Source organism: Chiloscyllium punctatum, chromosome 7 (genome assembly GCF_047496795.1).
Source record: "Chiloscyllium punctatum isolate Juve2018m chromosome 7, sChiPun1.3, whole genome shotgun sequence".
Taxonomy (NCBI): Eukaryota; Metazoa; Chordata; class Chondrichthyes; order Orectolobiformes; family Hemiscylliidae; genus Chiloscyllium; species Chiloscyllium punctatum.
Window position 1 is genome coordinate 30,130,223 of NC_092745.1, and position 21,160 is coordinate 30,151,382.

Below are 21,160 nucleotides of genomic sequence, written 5' to 3' on the forward strand. Positions count from 1 at the left end.
CCCATAGATTTATTTCTGGTCAGCATGAATGAGTTGGACTGAAGGGTCTGTTTTCAGTTTATATCTCCATGATTCTAAGTTCATTCCACATGTGAACCACCCTTTGTGTAAAGAAAATTGCTCCTCATGCCTTTTATAAAATCTCTCTCCTGTCACCATCAAAATACATCCCTTGTCTTTGAAATCTGTCAACCTCGGGAAAAGACACCATTCATTAAACATATCTATACCCCTTATGATTTTATAAACCTCTATAAAGTCACCTGTCAACCCCCAATGCTTCAAGGAAAGAATTCCCAGCTTATCCAGCTTTTCCTTCTAACTCAAACCTTCCATACCCATTTGCCCCGGCTCTTTTGTTGACTTAGATTGTCTGGTTCCTGACCATTTTTGCCATTAGAAACTAAGACTTTTTATTTACTCCATCAAAATCCTTTCTAATTATGAAAATAATTCCTAACTTCTCTGCTCTGAGAAGAACAATTAATTTCTCAGACTGTCTATAGTCCCTCATTCCTGGTTCACCGCCTCTGCACCCTCACCAGGGTACTGTTCTATTTCCTAACTCTGCTTCCCGATTTGAGCACAATATAACCATGCACTGACTGATATTTAATATTAAGTCAGTATAACTTCCTTCTGTGCATTACTTTGTTCCTGTATTAGTGAGGATCCCAATGCCTTATTTTAACAACCTTCTCTGATTTGTATATGCTCCCCACCAAGATTCCCTGTTCTTACATCCCTTACAAATTGTGCCATTTAGTGTATATTGTCTCTCCACATTCTTGCTACTATAAAGGCAAAGTCTTGAGTGTTGTCTCCAAACGATTCCTCCATCACTCACTCTAGTCTGTCTGAGATGAGTGACCACTTTATTCCACTTCCATTTTCTAAGTAGGGATATTATGTTTGCAGTTCTTCAGTCCTGTGTCCTCATTCTCATGACTGGAAGACTTTGATCACAACACTTCAACTACCTCCCTCAGTCACCTCAGGCATGCCCATCTAGATTAAGTTAACTTTCCTACATCTTACTCAATGTCACAGCTACCTCCTCCACTAAAGTGTGGCATGGTTGTGATTTTCTTCAGTATCAGCAGATGCAATGTACGCAGTGTAATCTTACATCAGCCACAGAAACATTGAAAGTAGGACCAGGAAGAGGCCATTTGGCCCTTCAAGCCTGCTCCACTTTACAAAATGATCATGGCTGATCATCCAACTCTCCCCATACCCTTAGATCACTTCTGCCCTTAAAATCAGGAATATAGAGCATAGAACAGGAACCGGCACTTCGGCCTGCGATATTGTGCTGAAATCCCTCCATTCCTTGCATATCTAAAAGTCCTTTAACACCTCCATCACACTTGTCTTCATCACCATCCCGGCAGCGCATTCCAGATTCCCACCACTCTGTGTAAAAAGTGTGTCCCTCATCTCCTTTGAACTTTCCCCTTGTCACCTTAAATGCATGCATCCCAACTTATTCTATAATCTAACATCTTCTTAAAAACATTCATCGTTTGTCATAAGCTGTTTTTGTTTTCTGTTTCCATTTTATGTCTAGCTTTGGATGTCTAGCTTTGTGGGCAGCACGGTGGCACAGTGGTTAGCACTGCTGCCTCACAGCACCAGAGACCCAGGTTCAATTCCCACCTCAGGCGACTGACTGTGTGGAGTTTGCACGTTCTCCCCGTGTCTGCGTGGGTTCCCTCCGGGTGCTCCGGTTTCCTCCCACAGTCCAAAGATGTGCAGGTCAGGTGAATTGGCCATGCTAAATTGCCCGTAGTGTTAGGTGAAGGGGTAAATGTAAATGTAGATGTAGGGGTATGGGTGGGTTACGCTTCGGCGGGGCGGTGTGGACTAGATTAGATTAGATTACTTACAGTGTGGAAACAGGCCCTTCGGCCCAACAAGTCCACACCGCCCCTCCAAAGAGCAACCCACCCAGACCCATTCCCCTACATCTACCCCTTACCTAACACTACGGGCAATTTAGCATGGCCAATTCACCTGACCTGCACATCTTTGGACTGTGGGAGGAAACCGGAGCACCCGGAGGAAACCCACGCAGACACGGGGAGAACGTGCAAACTCCACACAGTCAGTCGCCTGAGGCAGGAATTGAACCCGGGTCTCAGGCGCTGTGAGGCAGCAGTGCTAACCACTGTGCCACCGTGCCGCCCACTTGTTGGGCTGAAGGGCCTGTTTCCACACTGTAAGTAATCTAATCTAATCCTTACAGGAATGAGTTAACTCTACACCAGAACTGTCTCTTCTTTGAAGAGATACGATCGATTGTTCCAATCCATATGGGACAGATTAATTTTGAACTGACTGGCCTTAGCTCTGCTCCACCTCAGGATCTTCACAAGTTTGGCTTTTGACTCTGTCCGCAACCAAACCTATGGAAACTAGCTAAGGATTAGGAGAGGGGCCAAGAATAGAGGAATTAATCATGACTCTCTGGGTCTCCAAAAAATCCTTATTGTGTTTTAACAGCACTCTCAACCCATCCTGCCACCTGAAAGATCTGTGCAGGAGCAACACAACTTAATGGACAGAACAGAGAACAGAGACCATTATGGCGCAGGACAGGCCCTTCAGCACTCAATGTTGCGCCGACCTGTGACACCAATCTAAAGCCCATCTTATCTACATTATTCCATTATCATCCATATGTTTATCCAATGACTATTTAAATGGCCTTAATTTTGGCAAGTCCACTACTGTTGCAGGAGTGCACTCCACGCCCTTAGTACTCTATGAGTAAAGAATGTACCTCTGACATCCATCTGACATCTATCACCCCTCAATTTAAACTTATGTCCCCTCTTGCTAGCCATGACCATCTGAAGAAAAAGGCACTCACTGTCCACCCTATCTTATCCTCTGATCATCTTGTATGCTTCTATTAAGTCACCTCTTTACCTTCTTCTCCCTCTGGGCGGCACAGTGGCTCAGTGGTTAGCACTGCTATTTCACAGCACCAGGGTCCTTGGTTCGATTCCTGCCTGTCTGTGTGGAGTTTGCACGTTCTCCCTGTGTCTGCATGGGTTTCCTCCGGGTGCTCTGGTTTCCTCCCACAATCCAAATATGTGCAGGCCAGGTGAATTGGCCATTCTAAATTGCCCACAGTGTTAGGTGTGTTAGTTAGGGGTAAATATAGGGTAGGGGAGTGGATTTCTCTTTGGAGGGGCGGTGTGGACTTGTTGGGCCGAAGGGCCTGTTTTCACACTGTAGAGAATCTAAAACATCTATCTCTAAGTCCTTCAGTCTTTCCTCATAAGACCTTCCCTCCATATCAGGTAACATCCTGGTAAATCTCCAATGCCTCCACATCCTTCCTATGCAATCAGAATTGTACGCAATACTCCAAGTGCAGCCGCACCAGACCCTTGGACAGCTGCAACATGACCTCAAGACTCCTGAAACTTAATCCTTCTACCAATAAAAGCTAACACACCATAAGCCTTCTTAACAATTTTATCAACCTGGGTGGCAATTTTCAGGGATCTATGTACATGGACACCGAGATCTCTCTGCTCATATACACTACCAAGAATCTTATCATTAGCCTAGTACTCTGTATTCCTGTGAATACAGAGTGAATCACCTCACACTTTTCCGCATTAAACTCCATTTGCCACTTCTCACCCCAGCTCTGCAGCTTATCTACGTCCCTCTGTAACCCGCAAACTCCTACTGCACTGTCCACAACTCCACTGACTTTAGTGTCATCCACAAATTTACTAACCCATCCTTCTGCGCCTCATCCAGGTCATTCTAAAAAAAACTGGATTAGCCAAGGTAAATACGGGGTCATTGCATACAATCATTTTCTACCATCATACTAAACCTTGATATAAGGATTGCGGTCGACTAAATGCTTCCACACTTGCACTACTTGATCAATTTTGTTAAAAAAACGAGGTCTAGATCTATCAGTGCATTTCTTGTTGTAATGGATATGTATTGCTGCAGGAAACTTTCCTGAACACAATTGAGGAACATCTGCACCACACAGCTCTTCCCAGTACACTATTCTGGTCTGTAGATTGGAAGGAACAAAATGGCCTTTAGTAAAGTGACATGCTCTTCTTGTTGGATGTGGGAGTTTTGGGAGAGTTTAAGGGCTACTGGGGATTATATCTGCAACAAATGTCATTTGGGGCGGCACGATGGCACAGTGGTTAGCACTGCTACCTCACAGCGCTAGAGACCCGGGTTCAATTCCCGCCTCAGGCGACTCTCTGTGTGGAGTTTGCACATTCTCCCCGTGTCTGCATGGGTTTCCTCCGGGTGCTCCGGTTTCCTCCCACAGTCCAAAGGTGTGCAGGTCAGGTGAATTGGCCATGCTAAATTGCCCGTAGTGTTAGGTAAGGGGTAGATGTAGGGGTATGGGTGGGTTGCGCTTCGGCGGGGCGGTGTGGACTTGTTGGGCCGAAGGGCCTGTTTCTAATCTAATCTAATGGTTGCAAATCCTGTCATATCGAGTGGATCGGTTGGAGAGACAGTTACAGGCAATGAGGAATTTACAAGAGTTAGGGAGTGTGATGGATGGCAGGTATAAGAAGGGAGAAAAGCTGCAGATACAGTCAGGTAGATGGGTTAACTCCTAGAAAGGTAGGAGAGGTAGACAGGTGGTACAAGAGTCTCCTGTGGCTATCCCCATTTCAAACTAGTGTGCTGTTTTGGAAAATGTAATGGACTTTCAGGAGAATGTAGCATGAACAGCCAAGTTTCTGGTATCAAGACTGGCTCTAATGCAATGAGGGGTACATTGGTTTCTAAGCAATCGATTGTGTTAGCGTACTCTAGTCAGAGGCACCGACAGACGTTTAGATTAGATTAGATTACTTACAGTGTGGAAACAGGCCCTTCGGCCCAACAAGTCCACACCGCCCCGCCGAAGCGCAACCCACCCATACCCCTACGTCTACGTCTACGTCTACGTCTACCCCTTACCTACACTACGGGCAATTTAGCATAGCCAATTCACCTGGCCTGCACATCTTTGGACTGTGGGAGGAAACCAGAGCACCCAGAGGAAACCCACGCAGACACGGGGAGAACATGCAAACTCCACACAGTCAGTCGCCTGAGGCAGGAATTGAACCCGGGTCTCTGGCGCAGCCAGCGGCGAAAAATCAGAACAATGTGTTACCTCCCTGGTAGCAGGATCAAGGATGTCTCAGAGAGGTTGCAGAATGTTCTCAAAGGGGAGAGGGACTAGCAGAAGGTCATTGTACATTTTGTACCAATGACATAGGAAGGAAAAAAGGATGAAATTCTGAAGGGAGAATATAGAAGGTTAGGCAGGAATTTAAAAATAAAGTCCTTGAGGTTAGTAATATCTGGATTACTCCCAGTGCTAGTGAGGGTAGGAACAGGAGGATAGAGCAGATGGATGTGTGGCTGATGAGCTGGTATATCAAATTTTTGGATCATTTGAATCTCTTCTAGGGTAGAAATGACCTGTACAAGAAGGATGGATTGCACCTGAATTGGAAGGGGACTAATATATTGGCAGGAAGATTTGCTAGAGCTGCTCGGGAGGATTTATATTAGTAAGGTGGGGGGGTGGGGGTGGGACCCAGGGAGATAGTGAAGAAATAAATCAAGCTGAGACTGGTACAGTTGAGAAAACAACTGAGTCAAATAGTCAGGGCAGATAGGAACAAAGCTGAAAATGTGTTGTTGGAAAAGCGCAGCAGGTCAGGCAGCATCCAAGGAGCAGGAAAATCGACGTTTCGGGCATGAGCCCTTCTTCAGGAATCCTGATCTCCAGCATCTGCAGTCCTCACTTTCTCCTCGAAGAAAAACTGATCTCCAGCATCTGCAGTCCTCACTTTCTCCAGGTAGGAACAAAGCAGAGAATAAGGTAGGACTGATAAATTAAACTGCATTTATTTCAATGCAAGAGGCCTAACAGGGAAGGCAGATGAACCCAGGGCATGGTGAGGAACATGGGACTGGGATATCAGAGCAATTACAGAAACATGGTTCAGGGATGGGTAGGACTGGCAGCTTAATGTTCCAGGATACAAATGCTACAGGAAGGTAGGGAGGCAAGAGTGGAGGGGGGGGGGGGGGGGGGGAGTGTGTTTTTGATAAGGGATAGCATTACAGCTGTACTGAGGGAGGATGTTCCCCAAAATACACCCAGGGAAAGTTATTTGGGTAGAACTGGGAAATAAGAAAGGGATGATCACCTTATTGGTATCGTATTGTAGACTCCCTAATAGTCAGAGGGAAATTGAGGAACAAATTTGGAAGGAGATTTCAGTTATTTGTAAGAATAATAGGGTGGTTATCATGGGGGATTTCAACTTTCCAAACAAAGACTGATACTGCCATAGTGTTAAGGGTTAAGATGGGGAGGAATTTGTTAAGTGTGTACAAGACAATTTTCTGATACGGTATGTGGATGTACCTACTAGACAGGGTGCAAAACTTGGGAAATAAGGCAGGGCAGGTGACTGAGATGTCAGTGGGGGAGCACTTTGGGGCCAGCGACCATAATTCTATGAGTTTTAAAATAACACTGGAAAAGGATAGACTGGATGAAGTTCTAAATTGGAGGAAGGCTAGTTTTGACGGTATTAGGCAAGAACTTTCAAAAGCTGATTGGGGCAGATGTTCGCAGGTAAAGGGACAGCTGGAAAATGGGAAGCCTTCAGAAATGAGATAACGAGAATCAGAGACAGTATATTCCTGTTATGGTGAAAGGAAAGGCTGGTAGGTATAGGGAATGCTGGATGACTAAAGAAATTGAGGGCTTGGTTGATGAAAAGAAGGAAGCATATGTCAGGTATAGACAGGAGAGATAGATTGAATCCTTAGAAGAGCATACAGGCAGTAGGCATATACTTAAGAGAAAAATCAGGAGGGCAAAACATTGACATGAAATAGTTTTGGCAAATAGGGTTGAGGAGAATCCAAAGGGATTCTATGAATACATTCAGGACAAAAGGTTAACTAGGGGGAGAATAGGGCCCCTCAAAGATCAGCAAGGTGGCCTTTGTGTGGAACCGCAGGAGATAGGGGAGATACTAAATGTGTATTTTGCATCAGTGTTTACTGTGGAGAAGGTCATGCAAGATATAGAATGTGAGGAAATAGATGGTGACATGTTTAAAAATGTCCATATTACAGAGAAGGAAGTGCTGGATGTCTTGAAACGCATAAAGGTGGATAAATCCCCAGGACCCTAGAACAGGGGTACCCTAGAACACTATGGGAAGAGTGGGAAGTGATTGCAGGGCCCCTTGCTGAGATATTTGTATCATCAATAGTCACAAGTGAGGTGACAGTTTGGCTAACGTGGTACCACTATTTAAGAAAGGTGGTAAGGACAAGCCAGGAAACTATAGACCGGTGACACTAACATCGGTATTGGGCAAGTTGTTGGAGGGAATCCTGAGGGACAGGATTTATACGAATTTGCAAAGGCAAAAGGACTGATTCGGGATAGTCAACATGGCTTTGTGCAAGGGAAATCATGTCTCTCGAACTTAAGTGAGTTTTTGAAGAAGTAACAAAGAGGACTAATGAGGACACTGTGGTGGACGTGATCTAATGGATTTCAGTAAGGCATTCAACAAAGTTCTCTATGGGAGACTGATTAGTAAGGTAAGATCTCACAGAATACAGGGAGAACTAGCCATTTGGATACAGAACTGGCTCAAAGGTAGAAAACAGAAGGTGGTGGTGGAGGGTTGTTTTTCAGACTTGAGACCTGTGACCAGTGGAGTGCTACAAGGATTGGTGCTGGGTCCATTACTTTTTATCATTTTTATAAATTATTTGGAGATGAATATAGGAGGTATAGTTAGTAAGCTTGCAGATGACCCCAACATTGGAGGTGTAGTGGACAGCGAAGAAGGTTTCCTCAGATTACAATGGGATGTTGATCAGATGGGCCAATGGGCTGACGAGTGGCAGATGCAGTTTAATTTAGATAAATGTGAGGTGCTGCATTTTGGGAAAGCAAATCTTAGCAGGACTTAGATACTTAATGGTAAGGTCCTCGGGAATGTTGTTGAACAAAGAGACCTTGGAGTACAGTTCTTGGCTCCTTGAAAGTATAAAGAAAGAACAAAGAACAAAGAAATGTTACAGCCCAGGAACAGGCCCTTCGGCCCTCCAAGCCTGAGCTGATCCAAATCCACTGTCTAAACTTGTCGGTCAATTCCTAAGCATCTGTATCCCTCTGTTCCCCACCTACTCATGCATTTGTCCAGACGCATCTTAAATGAATCTACTGTGCCTGCCTCTACTACCTCTGCTGGTAACTCGTTCCAAACGTCCACCACCCTCTGTGTGAAGTACTTACCGCGTGTATCCCCCTTAAACTTTCCACCTCTCACCTTGAAAACGTGACCTCCCAATATTGAATCCTTCACCCTGGGAAAAAGCTTGTCTCTATCCACCGATTTTGTAAACCTCAATCAGGTCCCCCCTCAATTTTCTTTTTTTCTAATGAAAAATAAACCTAACCTACTCAACCTTTCTTCATAGCTAGCACCTTCCATACTAGGCAACATCCTCGTAAACCTTCTCTGCACCCTCTCCAAAGCGTCCATATCCTTTTGGTAATGTGGCAACCAGAACTGTACACAGTATTCTAAATGCAGCCGAACCAATGTCTTGTACAATTTTAACATGACTTGCCAGCTCTTATACTCAATACCCCGTCCAACGAAGGCAAGCATACTATATGCCTTCTTGACCTATCCACCTGTGCAGCAACCTTCAGGGTACAATGGACCTGCACTCCCAGATCTCTCTGCTCATCAACTTTTCCCAGGGCCCTTCCGTTCATTGTATAATTCGCTCTAGAATTAGTCTTGCCTAAATGCATCACCTCACATTTTTCTGGTTTGAAAACCATCTGCCACTTTTCCGCCCAACTCTCCAGTCTATCTATATCCCTGACAGTCCCTTTTGCTTTCTGCTACTCCACCAATTTTCATGTCATCTGCAAATTTGCTGATCATACCAACAGTGCCCTCTTCCAGATCATTTATGTATATCACAAACAACAGTGGTCCCAACACTGACTCCTGTGGAGCACCACTGGTCACCTTTCTCCATTTCAAGAAATTCCCTTCAACTACTACTCTCTGTTTCAAATTGTTCAACCAGTTCTTTATGTACCTAGCTAGAACACCCTGCACACTATGTGACTTCACTTTCTCCATTAGTCTACAAAGGGGAACCTTATCAAACGCCTTACTAAAGTCCATGTATATGACATCAACAGCCCTTCCTTCATCTATCAACTTGGTCATTTCCTCGAAGAACTCTATTAAGTTGGTAAGGCATAACCCCCCCCCCCCCCCGCACAAAACCATGTTGCCTATCAGTGATAAGCCCATTTCTTTCTAAAATATAAACAGTACCCACACCAGCAATTTCCCCACCACCAACGTCAGGCTCACTGGTCTGTAGTTACCCGGAATATCCCTACTACCTTTCTTGTACAGGGGGACAACATGAGCAACCCTCCAGACCTCTGGCACCTTACCTGTGTTTAAGGATGCTACAAAGATATCTGTCAGGGCCCCAGCTATTTTCTCTCTCGCCTCCCTCAGCAACCTGGGATAGATCCCATCCGGTCCTGGGGATTTGTCCACCTTAATAACCTCTAGCCTACTCAACACATCTTCCTTACTGATGTCAATGCGATCCAGACTAATCAAAATTCTATCTCTAATCTCAAGATTCATCATGTTCCTCTCCTCAGTGAACACTGATGCAAAGTAATCATTCAGAATCTCACCCATTCTCTCAGGTTCGACACACAGCCTTCCTTCGTTATCCTTTAGTGGACCAATCCTTTCTCTAGTTACCCCTTTGCTTCTTATATAAGAATAAAATATTTTGGGATTCTCCTTAATTTTGCTCACTAAAGCTATTTCATGGCCCCTTTTAGCCCGCTTGATTCCTCGGTTAAGACTTGTCTTACTCTTCTGATATCCCTCCAGGGCCCAGTCTGTTCTTAGCTGCCTAGACCTTATGTATGCTTCCCTTTTCCTCTTGGCTAGTGGTACAATTTCTCCTGTCATCCACGGTTCACAAATCTTGCCCTTCCCATCCTTTGCCTTCAATGGGACATGCCTATCCTGCACTGCCGTTAATCTATCTTTGAAAGCCTCCCACATCTCAAATGTGGTCTTCCCTTCAAATAGTTGTGTCCAATCCACATTTCCGAGCTCCTGCCTAATTTTGATATAATTGGCCTTGGCCCAGTTTAGTACTCTTCCCTTTGGACTCTCATCTTTGTTCTAAGTATATTCTAAAACTTACAGACTTGTGGTCACTGTTCCCAAAGAAATCCCCCACCGCAACTTCTACCAACTTCTACTGCAAATTCTAGAGTTGAAGGTAGATAGGATAGTGAAGGTGGTGTTTGGTATTCTTTCCTTTTATTGGTCAGAACATTGAGTATAGGATTTGGGAGGTCTGTTGTGGCTGTAAAGGACATTGGTTAGGACACTGTTGGAATATTATGCGCAATTCTGGTCTCCTTCCTATTGGAAGGATGTTGTGAAACTTGAAACAGTTCAGAAAGGATTTACAAGAATGTTGCCAGGGTTGGAGGATTTCAGCTAAAGGGAGAAGTTGAATAAGCTTGAGCTGTTTTCCCTGGAGTGTCGAAGGCTGAGGGGTGACCTCAGAGGTTTACAAAATTATAAGGGGCACCGATAGGATAAATAGGCAAAGTCGCTTCCCTGGGGCGGGGGAGTCCAGAACTACAGGGCATAGGTTGAGGGTGAGAGGGGAAAGATACAAAAGGGATCTAAGGGGTAATTGTTTCACACAGAGGGTGGTGTGTGTATGGATTGAGCTGTCAGTGGAAGTGATGGAAGCTGATACAATTGCAACATTTGAAAGGCATCTGGATGGGTATATGAATAGGGAGGGTTAAGACTAGCTTAGGTTGGGATATCTGGTTGGCATGGACGAGTTGGACCAAAAGGTCTCTTTCTGTGCTGTACATCTCTATGACTCTATGATAATGCTAGTAATTAAAGACCCAATTATCGCTACTCTATGATGTTCACTCCTCTCTATAATTTCCTTGCATATTGATTCATAGAACAGAGAACTATGAATATACAGCACTGTACTGGCCCTTTGGCCCTCAATGTTGTGTTGACCTTTCATCCTACTCGAAGATCAAATTTACCTGCATACCCTTCAATTTACCATCATCCATCTGCCTATCCAAGAGTCGCTTAAATGTCCTTAATGTCTCTGACTCTACTACCACTGTTGGCAGTGCATTCCATGATCACCACTCTCTGTGTAAAGAACTCATCTCCACAAAACCTTCCTCCAATCACCTTAAAATTATGCCCCCTCGTGATAGACATTTCTGTCCTGGCTATCCACTCTTATGTATGCCACTTTATCATCTTGTACACCTCTATCAAAACGCCTCTCATCCTTCTTCGCTCCAATGAGAAAAATCTTAGCTCCTCAACCTTCATAAGACATGCCCTCCAGTTCAGGCAGCATCCTAGTAAATCTCCTCTGCACCCTCTCTTAAGCTTCCACATCCTTCCTATAATGAGGTGAGCAGAAATGAACACAATATTCCAAGTGTGGTCTAACCAAGGCTCTATAGATCTGCAGTATAACTTCGTTGCTCTTAAACTCAATCCCCCTGCTAATGAAAGCCAACGCACCATAATCCTTCTTAATAACCCTATCAACCTGGGTGGCAACTTTCTGGGATCTATGGACATAGATCCCAAGTCTTCCCCACTGCCAAGAATCCTGCCTTTAACCCTGCATTCTGCATTCAAATTCAACCTTTCAAAATGAATCACTTCATACTTCCCAGGCTGAATTCCATTTGCCAATTATCAGCTCAGTTCTGCATCCTGTCAATGTCTTGTTTCAATCCAGAACTCCACCAACCTTTGTGACATTGGCAAATGTACTAACCCACCCTTCCACTTCCTTATCTGAATCATTTATAAAAATCACAAAGAGCAGAAGTCCCAGAACAGATCCCTGCAAAACACGACTTGTCACTGAGCTCCACGCTGAATACTTTCCATCTATTACTACCCTCTATCTTCTATGGGCCACCCAATTCTGTATCCAGACAGGCAAATTTCCCTGTGTCCCATACCTCCTTAATTTTCTGAATGAGCCTACCATGGGGAACCTTATCAAACACTTTGCTAAAATCCATGTACACCACATCCACTGCTCCAGCTTCATCAATGTGTTTTGTCACAACCTCAAAGAATTCAATAAGGTTTGTGAAGCAATACCTGATCCTTACAAAGCCATGCTGACTTTCTCTAATCAAGCTATGGTTTTCCAAGCAATCGTACATTCTATCTCTCAGAATCTGCTCCAATAATTTGCCCACCACCAATGCAAGACTGACTGGTCTGTAGTTCCCAGGATTCTCTTTCTCAAACAAGGGAATAACATTTGCAACCCTCCAATAATCTAGTTTTTGCACTCATTCTATGTAATTACACCCTTATGCTTCCCAGTTATAGCCAAATCGGCTCTGACCTCTAACCTTTTGGGATAGCCTCATTAGGCAATGCTTGCTTCCTAAGGGCTCCATTGCATTTCCTAGTTTCTCCATCTCTGTTCACATCCAAGAGTTTTCTGGTTAGTGAGAACTATATGGTAGCTGCAGTGGAATAGCCTTCCCCAAGTTCAAAAACTCCCTTTGCAGATTCTTGCCGTAAGTGAGCAGCATTCTCGAATCGAGGTACTACTTGGGAGATCGTGATCTCCTCCATCATCTTGATCTGTGATTGCATTTTTTACCCTTTTTTCTTTCTTTCTAGTCAATGCAAGTCGAGTTGAACTAATCTGTCCTCGTGGGACAGCTCAGCAGGTCAGGCAACATCCGAGGAGCAGGAGAATTGACGTTTCGGGCATAAGCCCTTGATCAGGAAGGAGGCTTGTGGGCCGGGTACTGAGAGATAAATGGGAGGGCGGTGGGGTTGGGGGAAGGTAACTGAGAAAGTGATAGGTGGGAGAAGGTGATAGGTTGGAGGGAGTAATGGTCAGGTCAGGAAGGCTGTGTCGAATTGGAGGCTTGGGGGGGGGGGGGGGAAAGAAGAGGGGGAAGACGAAATGAGGAAGATGTTGGAATCCACACTTATCCTGTAGAGGGTCCCAAGGCAGAATATGAGACGTTCTTCCTCCAGGCTCTGGGTGGTAATGTTTTGGCAGTGGAAGTGGCTCAGGACCTGCATGTCCTTGATGAAGTGGGAGGGGGTGTTGAAGTGTTCATCCATGGGGCAGTGGGGTTGATGGGTGTGGGTGTCTCAGAGATGTTCTCTGAAACAATCTGCAAGTAGGCATCCTGTCTCCCCGAGGGAGAGGAGACCACATCGGGTATAACAGAAGCAGTAGATGGCATTGGTAGAGGTACAAGCAAATTTCTGATGGATGTGGAAGGATCCCTTTGGACAGAGGTGAGGGGAGTGGTGTGGGCACAGGTTTTGCTCTTGCTGCGGTGGCAGTGAAAGGTGCCAGGACTGGGTGTGGGCTGGTGTGGGGGGTGGGGGGCATGGACCTGACGGGAACACTGATAGGGGTGAGGAGAGAAATATATCTCTGGCTGTGGGGTCTGTTTGGAGGTGGTGGATGATGTGACATATGCGGAGGTTGGTGGTCATTGAGAAAGTTTGGACCCAAGCACCAAACCCTGTGGTAGACCATGAGTCATTCTTAAAAAGACCTGTTGATTCCCATTCTGTTTCCTTTCTGACAATCATGCCAGCACATTATCCCCATTCCCAGATGTCTCATTTTAAGCAGTAATGTACCCAATGTATGCCGTCGATAAAATCATAGGACAGAATCCCTAGTGTGGAAACAGGCCATTTCGCCTAACAAATGCACACTGGCCCTCCAAAGAGTAATCCATCAATACCCATTCTCCTACACTTTTACTGTACATTTACCCCTGACTAAGGCATCTAACCTACACATCCCTGAATAATATAGGCAATTGAGCATGGCCAATTCGCCTGACCTGCACATCTTTGGATTGTGGGAGGAAACTCATGCAGACACGGGGAGAACGTGCAAACTCCACAGAGTTGCCTAAGGTTGGAATTGAACCCAGGTCCCTGGCGCTGTCAGGCAACAGTGCAAACCACTGAGCCACGGGTGCTGCATGTCTTGGTCATGATCAGGATACTCTCCACGTTTACAATTCTGCCCTCTTGTCTGACTCTTGCAATAAAGGCCAACATTACACATACCATCCTAATCACTTGCTGTATCTATATACTAACATTTTCATGTCCCAGGTCACCCAGATCCATAGTACCACAGAGCTCTGCAAATTCCTCTCCATTTAATAAAAAAAAATGTTTTGTAGTCATTTTGCCAAAGAACCCTAGTTCACAATTTCCCACATTATATTTCATCTGCCATTTTCTTTGCCAACTCACTTCTATCCCTTTGCAGAGTGCATCTTCCTCCTCCTCACTTTATTTTCTCACCTGTCTTTGTGTCAACAGCAAATATATATTCAATCCATTGATAAATTGCAAACAGTTAAGGCTCCAGCATTGGTCCCTATGACACACCACTGTCTGCAGCCTCAAAATGACTCATTTACTGTTTCTGTGCTTGTTAGCCAAATAATCCTTTATCCATGATGCCACTTTAACCCAAACCATAACCTCTCATTTTGAGTGCTAATCTTCGATGCAACACCTGAATAAAGTCTTTTTAGAAATCCAAGTACAGCACATCTACAGGTTCCCCTTTACTCATTATTTGTTGCTTCCAATGATTCCTCTAAGCTGTGTGGTGCATAGTTGCTTCAAGGCTTCACACATGCCAACTGGCATGCTGACGCATTGATTCAGTTTCTGTAGTTACTGCTGTGCACAGACCTCAGAAGTTCATGCACTGAACAACAAAATAGAATATTGGCTATTCCCTCAAAGAACCTTAAAATAAAAATCCCTTTCAGTCACATCGACTCTGCCCTCCATCCCTTCCTATAACCTTATTGATAGATTTCATCTGTGACAGATATTACCCTTATATTCATCTCCTCCTCTTGAAAACAGGAGTTACATTTGCTATTTTCCAATCACCCTTATGGCACTCTAATCCGTTAAGACGCTCCATCAAACCTGCCTCTTTCACCGAGCTTTTAGTCATCTGTCCTTGTGTCTCCTTTCATGGCTTGACATTAAATTATGTTTGAGTCTTCCCTACAATGATGAATTACATTGAAGTGTTATTGTACAGTCATAGAGATGCACAGCACGAGAAAACTCATCCATGACAACCCGCTATTCTAAATTAATCTAGTCCCATTTACCAGTACTTGGCCTATGTCCCTCCAAACCCTCCGTATTCATACACCCACCTTTTAAAAGTTGTCATTGCACCAGTCTCCACAACTTCCTGTGTCAGCTAATTCCATAAATGCACCATCCTTTGTGTGGAAAAAGTTGCTCTTAGGTCCCTTTTAAATCTTTCCCCTCTCACCCTCAACCAATGACCTCTAATTCTAGATCCCCTCACCCCAAGGAAAAGATCTTGTCTATTTAACCTATACATGCTCCTCATAATTTTATAAACCTCTGTAAGGTCACCCCTCACCCTCAGGGAAAACAGCCCCTGTAGCTCAAACCCTCCAACCCTGGCGACATCCTTATAAATCTTTTCTAAACCCTTTCAAGTTTCACAACATCATTCCTGTGGAAAGAGACCAGAATTGCACACAATTTTCCAAAAGTGGCCTAAGTGTTGTTGAATTCCTTATTGCATTTATTGGTGATTATTTTATGCTTGTAGTTTTGGTCTATCCTGAAGTGGAAACATCTCTGTAACCATCTTTTTTAAAATAAAAGTCAGCATCTTAACTTTTTTCTTTTTCAACAAAATTGATGAAGTCTATTTCAACCTCTTCATTCTTCTTTTCTGTTCTACATCTGTCTAATGTTCACTGACAGAGTATCTCTCTACTTGTGTTCGATTGCATCAACCAGAACCTCCATCCACAGGTGCTTAAAGAAAACAGTTGACCATGTCAGTTTCCACTAAATCTGATGATAATTCCTCCATGGCATCCACTAGCCTAAGCTCAGTATGAGCTGAGCCCTATGAACTCCATTGGATAGCGCTGCAGCAAATGCATGTGGAGAGGTACTGGGAAGCATGGTCTGTTCCTAAAATCAACAAAGACGTTCTTAACATAAGTGATTTTATTCAATGAATATAAGAGGACTGTTGATATCTACACAGTCACAGCACAAATCATATTTTTCAGGCAGTAATCTGGTCCTCCTCAGCAGCTTTCCCAGGATTTGTGGTCATGGACAGAGACAGGAAGAGAGATCACAGACATTCCATTCATTCTTTCTACCGAGCATTTAATAATTGAGTATTTTTCACCACTTTAGCTCTTTATAATGATTCTATTTGTTTTACCTATAGTTTGTAATATCAGAATGCATTGGGATGAAAGAAAGAATTCTTCATTTCAACAAGTCAGAATGAAATATAATCTGACAGAGCCAATTTTGGCAACCCATCACACCCATACAAATTACAACAAAAAAAAAAGGGAGCTTTCAACGTGACTGACTGAACAAAAAACTAATGGTTTTGGAAAGGTAATGAGTGCTCATAGATCGAGCACTCCATTGCAGGGGGACTGACACATAGCAAGAGCAAATCAACGCTGGTCAGCATGACAGTCAATCTCAGAGCCACCAGAAGCGTACATACACGATTAACATGATTGAGAAGACTGCAACTGCTGCGAGCTTGGCGTAGGTTGAACGCATATTCAAATACTTGGCATCTTGTCGGTACTTCTTCGACAGGTTGGAGAGGCTACTGGCCTTGGTGTCCAAAGCTACAAAGAGAACAACAGCAAGTAATTACTTTGAACACTGCTTGCTGATATAACATTACCAGGCTTCAGCAGCTCAAACTGAAATGTGAATGCTGGTAAATCCCAAACTGAGGAGAAAGAAGTTGGAAACTGCACATTACAGGAACTCTCATTCGATGTCCTGAGGGAATGTTCTAAAAATCTACCGCGTGACCCAAAGGAAAATGAAGCTAAATTCCAGAAAATCAAACATCTCAATCCAATGATTAATCGCTGCTCAGCTACTTTTGACAATTTTATGGTTTCAATACATGCAGTGCCAGTCCCTTGTGGAACTGATAATAAATAATACACAATATATTTATCTTCCTTTATCCCTCCACTGCAGGTGTAGAGATAGCATTCTGGGTAATACAAGATGGAAGACAGGAAAAAATTATGGCTATAAGAGCTGCTCTTTATTTGAGGCATATTAAGTGTTGGATGTGATCTCCTTGAATTCCAGGAATAGCAATTCTGTTTTATCAACTGTTGCATTGTTTTGGAACTTTGAAAAAAAAACAACAGCAACAAGACAAAGGCAGTGACAACATGGTGAGGGAAAGAAATCTATACTGCTGTCTGACACAGCAGTGAATCTGCAGTAATTGTCTTTGCTGTTTGAGCTCAAATAAATCTAGACAATTGGAGTCATTCTCGGAAAAGTTAAAAATAGCGAAATTCATAGCAGACTTTGGAGGAACCTGTGTGGGACAGCTCACAGCACAAGAACACAAACGTGCATAATCTTTGAGTGTAACCTTGCTGTAAATCTACAATCATGAGTACAGTGGGTTCTTTTTGATCCGATTTGTCTCTATTAAATTTTAAAAATACAAACCGTAAGTACTAAGTTAGCTGGAGCAGGTTTTAGAATAAGAAGATTATTTTCTGGGTCTGTAGATTGTGAAGGAACAAAGATGGCCTTTAGTGGAGTGATGTGCTCTTCCTGTCGGATTTGGGAGTTTAGGGAGAATTTCCATATTACTGATGTCTGCAGGAAGTGACTTTGGTTGCAAAGTTTCAGTTTCAGTTAGAGGCAGTGAGGAATTTACAGGAGCTGGGGGTGTGATGGACGGCAGTTATGGGATGAGAGAAAAGCCGCAGATACAGTCAGGTAGATGGGTTAACTCCAGGAAAGGTAGGAGAGGGAGGCAGGTGGTGCAGGAGTCTTCCGTGGCAATCCCCATCTCAAACAAGTATGCTGTTTTGGAAAATGTAGGGGATAATGGACTCTTAGAGAAACTTAATACAAACAGCCAAGTTTCTGGTACAGAGAATGGATCTGATGCAATGAGGGGTACGTCAGATTCCAAGCGATCGATTGAGAGAGGTCACTGTCTAGTCAGAGGCACAGACAGACGTTTCTGCAACCGACAGCAAGAAATCAGAATGGTGTGGTACCTTCTTGGTGCCAGGATCAAGGAGATCTCAGAGAGGGTGCAGAATATTCTCAAGAGGGAGGGGGAGCCAGTACACATTGGTCATTGTACTAACAATGGAACTAACAACATAGGAAGGGTAAAAGGTGAGGTTCTGAAGGGAGAATATAGAAAGTTAGGCAGGAATTGAAAAAAAGGTCCTCAAGGGTAGAAATATCTGGATTACTCCCAGTGCTATGAGCTAGTGAGGGTAGGAATCAGAGGATAGAGCAGATGAATGCATGGCTAAGGAGCTGGTGCAGGGGAAAAGGGTTCACATTTTTGGATCATTGGAATCTTCTCTGGGATAGAAGTGACCTGTACAAGGAGGACAGATTGCACGTGAAATGCAAGCGGGCTAATATACTAGCAGGGTGATTTGCTAGATCTGCTCGGGAAGATTTAAACTCAAAGGTGGGAGGTTGGGACCCAGGGGGATAGTAAGGAAAGAGATCAGTCGGAGACTGGGCCAAATGAGAAACAGTGCAACTCAAAACAGGGCAGACAGGAACAAATCAGAGAACAGTGTAAGATTAGAGTGGTGCTGGAAAAGCACAGCAGGTCAGGCAGCAACCAAGGAGCAGGAAAATCGTCGTTTTGGGCAAAAGCCCTTTATCTGTTGCCTGAAACATCGATTTTCCTGCTCATCGGATACTACTTGACCTGCTGTGCTTTTCTAGCACCACTCTAATCGAGACTCTGATCTCCAGCATCTGCAGTCCTCATTTTTGCCTAGAGAACAAGGTGAGACTGATAAATTAAACTGCATTTATTTCAATGAAAGAGGTCTAACAGGGAAGGCAGTTGAAATTAGGTCAGAAACATGGGACTGGGATATCATAGCAATTGCAGAAATATGGCTCAGGGATGGACAAGACTGGCAGCTTAATGATTCAGGATACATATACTATAAGAAGGATTGAACGGTGGCGGGGGGGGGGGGGGGCAAGATAGGAGAAGGGAGTGGCATTTTTGATAAGGCATAGCATTATGGGTGTTCTTAAGGAGGATATTCCAAGGAATAGATTCAGAAGTTATTTAGGTAGAACTGAGAAAAAAGAAAGGGATGATGACCTTATTGAGATTGTATTATAGATCCCTTCAATAATCAGTGGGAAATTGGGAAACAAATTTATAAGGAGAGCTCAGTTATCTGTAGGAATGAAAGGGTGGTTATGGAGAGGATTTTAACTTTCCAAACATAGACTGGGACTGCCATAGTGTTAAGGGTTTAGATGGAGAGGAATTTGTTAAGTGTGAACAAGAAAGTTTTCTGATTCAGTATGTGGATGTACCTACTAGAGAATGTGCAAAATTTGGGAAATTCTTGGGAAATAAGGCAGGACAGGTGACTAAGGTGTCAGTGGAGGAGCACTTTGGGGCCAGAAACCATGATTCTATTAGTTTTAAGAGTGTGATGGAAAAGGATAGACCAGATCTAAAAGTTGAAGTTCTAAATTGGAGGAAGGCCCATTTTGATGGTATTAAGCAAGAACTTCCAAAAGTTGATTGGGGCAGACATTTGCAGGTAAAGGGAAGGCTGGAAAATGGGAAGCCTTCAGAAATGACATAGCGAGAGTCCAGAGACAGTAGTTCCTCGAAAGCAGGGTCATAGGGAGATAGGATAGTGAAGGGCGGCATTTGATATACTTTCCTTTATTGTCAGAGCCTTGACTGTAGGAGTTGGGAGGTCATGTTGAGACTGTACAGGACATTGGTTAGGTTACTTTTCAAATAGTGAGTGTAAATCTGGCCTCCCTCCTATCAGAAGGATGTTGTGAAATTTGAAAGGGTTCAGAACAGATTTACAAGGATGTTGCCAGGGTTGGAGGATTTGCGCTATAGGGAGAGGCTGAATAGGCTGGGGGTGTTTTCCCTTGAGTGTCACAGGCTGAGGAGTGACCTTATAGAGGTTTATTAAATCATGAGGGGCATGGATAGAGTAACTAGACAAGATACTTTCCCTGGGATTGGGGAAGCCTAGAACTAGAGGGCATAGGTTTAGGGTGAGGGGGGAAAATTTAAAAGAGACCTAAGGGGGCAACTTTTTCACACAGAAAGTGATGCATGTATGGAATCAGCTGCCAGGGGAAGTGGTGGTGGCTGGTACAATTACAACATTTAAAATGCATCTGAATGGGAATGTAAACAGGAAGGGTTTAAAAGAATATGGGCCAAATGCTGGCAAATGGAACTAAATTAGGTTGGGATATTTAGTTGGCATGGACGGGTTGGACCAAAGAGTCTGTTTCCGTGCTGTACATCTCTATGACTCTATGGAGAATGTTTCCACAATCAGACAAAGTGGTGAGCAGTAATGGAGGGCTTGTTAGCTGATGAATAAATCCAGAAAACTTGAGCAGAAATGTCACAGTGATCAGTTGTGAGAATATGAATCCAGTCAAGATCAAAGCTTCTATCAGTAAGAGAGACCATGAAGCTGATGGACTGATGTGCTGCCTGCTCTCAACCAATCTGGGTCAACAGATGACTTGAGACCCATGTGCCAAGATTGATCAACAGTCAAATGGAGGCTGAAGTGTACCAACTTCTGAGTTCGACCCAGATCTTTTCATCAACCAGGCTCAGTGAAGTGCTGGCCAAAGGGGTCATTACATTTACACCATAAACTCATAACAGAAATCCTATTCCTGTTGAATGAACATGTTAGCACAGCACAAGTTGATGCCTGCGCAGAGGTGAAGGGTTTACCTGACAGTGCCTCTCCTCGCTGTAAGACCTCCTCGATATTCGCCACCATTATTCGCTGCACATCCTGAAGTTCAGTGTTTATAGAACCCAGGTTCCTGCGTGCTCGACTGTCGATGTA

The 21,160-nt window shown here is 43.9% G+C and overlaps 1 protein-coding gene across 1 annotated transcript in view; it reads right to left on the minus strand.

Annotated features, from left to right (window-relative positions):
* Nucleotides 1–16,217: 16,217 nt before the first annotated feature.
* LOC140479560 (vesicle-trafficking protein SEC22b) overlaps nucleotides 16,218–21,160 on the minus strand; it is a 36,180-nt gene continuing 31,237 nt past the window's right edge. The window contains exons 5-6 of the mRNA XM_072573384.1: nucleotides 21,043–21,160; nucleotides 16,218–16,891 (exon numbers count right to left, since the gene is read on the minus strand). Of these exons, the coding sequence (XP_072429485.1) occupies nucleotides 16,737–16,891; nucleotides 21,043–21,160 (273 nt within the window). The 3' untranslated portion in view covers nucleotides 16,218–16,736. The remainder of the gene's footprint in view (nucleotides 16,892–21,042) is intronic.